This window comes from Montipora capricornis, chromosome 1, assembly GCF_036669925.1.
Source record: "Montipora capricornis isolate CH-2021 chromosome 1, ASM3666992v2, whole genome shotgun sequence".
Lineage (NCBI taxonomy): Eukaryota > Metazoa > Cnidaria > Anthozoa > Scleractinia > Acroporidae > Montipora > Montipora capricornis.
In genome coordinates this window covers 2,256,128-2,258,627 of record NC_090883.1, presented here as the reverse complement: position 1 = coordinate 2,258,627, position 2,500 = coordinate 2,256,128, and the positions used below count along the sequence as shown (strand labels likewise).

The following is a 2,500-nucleotide window of genomic DNA, read 5'->3' as shown; positions in this document are numbered from 1 at the left end:
GAAGGTCGCCAAAATCATTATGCATTTTCCCAGTATGTCTGTCGGCAATGTTCCCCCCAAAAAAAAGCGTTTGCACAATTTAAAGCTCTCTGCATGGATTCCGACAAACAGCAACGCGATAAAAGTACTAAACTGAGATTTCCGACAGAAAAAGAGGGGAAAAGCTTGAAGAGAGCCCTTCGGGTCCGGCAGAATCGCCGTTAATAGACCACATGCGCACTAAAACGGGAAGCCAGTTTTTGGCCAAAAAATGGATTCCCCCAGAGCTCTGAATTTTGCCGCTGGCTAAAAAGTTCACGGGCTCAAGGAACGAGATTGTTGCGACTCCGGCAAGTGTCCATAAAGGCATGCGCAGCAAGCATTTAGCTAGCCAGCGATCGGAGACGTATTTCCGGCGGTCTGCGTTCGCAGGCTAGCATTTAGCACGCAGTAGGCACCCAATCTAACGGCGCCGTTATGCAAACGTCGTCGATTACAGCCGCCGTCATTCGGAGGCTGTCTTCACAAGGAGTGTCAGTGACCTACGAGTGAAGGCGTATTGGTTATATTAGCTAGGTCCCACGTTTTGGTAGTAATTTATTATTTTTCATTAGAAAAAAAACGTTCTTACATTCCTTAATTCATTAAGGTCCTCAACTGTCGAAAAATATAACAAATTTGACAACGTCGAGAGGAGAAATATAGAAAATATATACACATAACAAATGTCTTGGAACTAACGCCCACCAAACTACAGACATGCCGGGAAGTTGAAAACTAGTAAGATCGAATTGGATCGGTTCAGAGTCTTTTTTGTGGAAAGTCCCGTAAGTTTTCGAGTTTCACAATTCCCTCTGTATATTAAGAAGGGAGAGGATTTAAGTCATCAAGTGTCACAATTATTTTTCTTTTACTTAAAAGCCCGCAGCTTTTCAAAACAAGCGAAATGGCTTTTCGGGGCCGAAAAGTTATCAGGACGTTCGAGAAACGGGTCCCAGATCAGTCAAAAAAAACAGATTGGATAGGATAGCTGTAAATCCCTGCAAAAAAAAAAAACAATCTTATGGTCTTGTCCATAACCTTGATTGCTCTTCAATTCAATATAATAATTCTTGTGATGATGAGTTAAGCTCTTGATACATGGCATCTACCAAGAGAAATAAATTACGTGATTTCTGGTTTCCACATTGGCTACGAAGAGCAACGATCGAAGCTCATAGACATTTTTTGTCAATCTTCCACGCTCACTCCACACTCATTCTAAAGGAAAGTTGCCTTCTAGTAATTAGTAAAATGGACTCCGTGTTGAACTAAAGCTTTGATTTCTTTTTTTTTTTTTTTATCCGCTGGGCTATGTCGATGTCATACGGTTTGACACCTACTACAATAGCATTGATTTTTAGCAAAGCTGTGAAGTCTAGAAGGCATTTTCCAGTGGTCCCAGCTCGGGGACGCCAACAAGTTTGAGGTGCAATTGTAGAAGTAACTATACTCTTGGATGGGCCCCGAGACTTTTGATACTTCGGTCGATAACTGCTTCAGTGATTTTCCAAGAGTCACTGAGATATTTTGTTCGGGGCCCGGTCTCTAAATTTATTAATATGATCATGTTCTAAGGGCTTCGTTGCAATGTCGTTGCGTCAGGATCCGATGCCCTTGCAACATGACGGCCAGCATGATTCTTCTTCAGGTTCTTGAACTTTCTTGAGTTGCGCAAAAACCTCTTCCACTTTTTCCTTTAGCTTCTCATTCTCAGATTTTAGTAACTACAATGTATCGTTAACCATTTTAAACTTAAAAAACTTTGTTGCCATACAACAAAGTCATACTATCCTGGAGCTTTCGAAACTGCATTCGCACGCTACACAAGCTTGCAAAAATTGAGTTTCAGATTTGAGGTCAGATTTGAGTTATCATGGTATCCTCGATCAAGGAGGACTGTCGATCTTCCTTCGGTCCCTCGTTCCGATTGTGATTGCCATTCTCCGATGGTGGAGTTCCGCGTCTTGCAAAAGTGGCTTGAGAAAAGCTTGTTAATGAACTATTATGTTGACGGGCCCGTTTCTCCCATATGGATACAACTATCTCCTTAAAGGCTCTTCGAAATTCAGTATTAAAGTACCCGTAAATGATCGGATTTAAAGTACTGTTTAAGTTTGGTAGAATCAAGAAGATCAGGTTAAAGAGAACCTGGGGAATGTGTCTCACTATAGATATATCATACTGTTCAATAGTGAACACGATAAAAAATGGGGCCCAACACAAAGTGAAAGTCAACAGGACAATGGCGATTGTCTTAGTGACTTTGAATTCCCGCCGCACGCTCTTTCGCGTAAGCCTGTCTTCCTTGCTGCTGAAGTTGGCAGTCATGTGTTGCACTTTTTTAAACTGAATCCAGATAGTGCGCAAAATCATGCTGTAACAAGTCACGAGCACAATAAGTGGGAACAGAAAAGCTACTATGATCGCCACCGTGTAGAATGTTTTGTTGACATTCGAACATAAGCCGTGAGGGCTCAAT

General features: G+C 41.8%; 1 protein-coding gene across 1 annotated transcript in view; it reads right to left on the bottom strand.

Annotated features, from left to right (window-relative positions):
• Positions 1-559: 559 nt before the first annotated feature.
• Positions 560-2,500, bottom strand: part of LOC138050765 (D(5)-like dopamine receptor) — a 10,904-nt gene continuing 8,963 nt past the window's right edge. The window contains exon 2 of the mRNA XM_068897055.1: positions 560-2,500. This exon is cut by the window's right edge and continues 820 nt beyond it. Coding sequence (XP_068753156.1) covers positions 1,879-2,500 — 622 coding nt within the window. The 3' untranslated portion in view covers positions 560-1,878.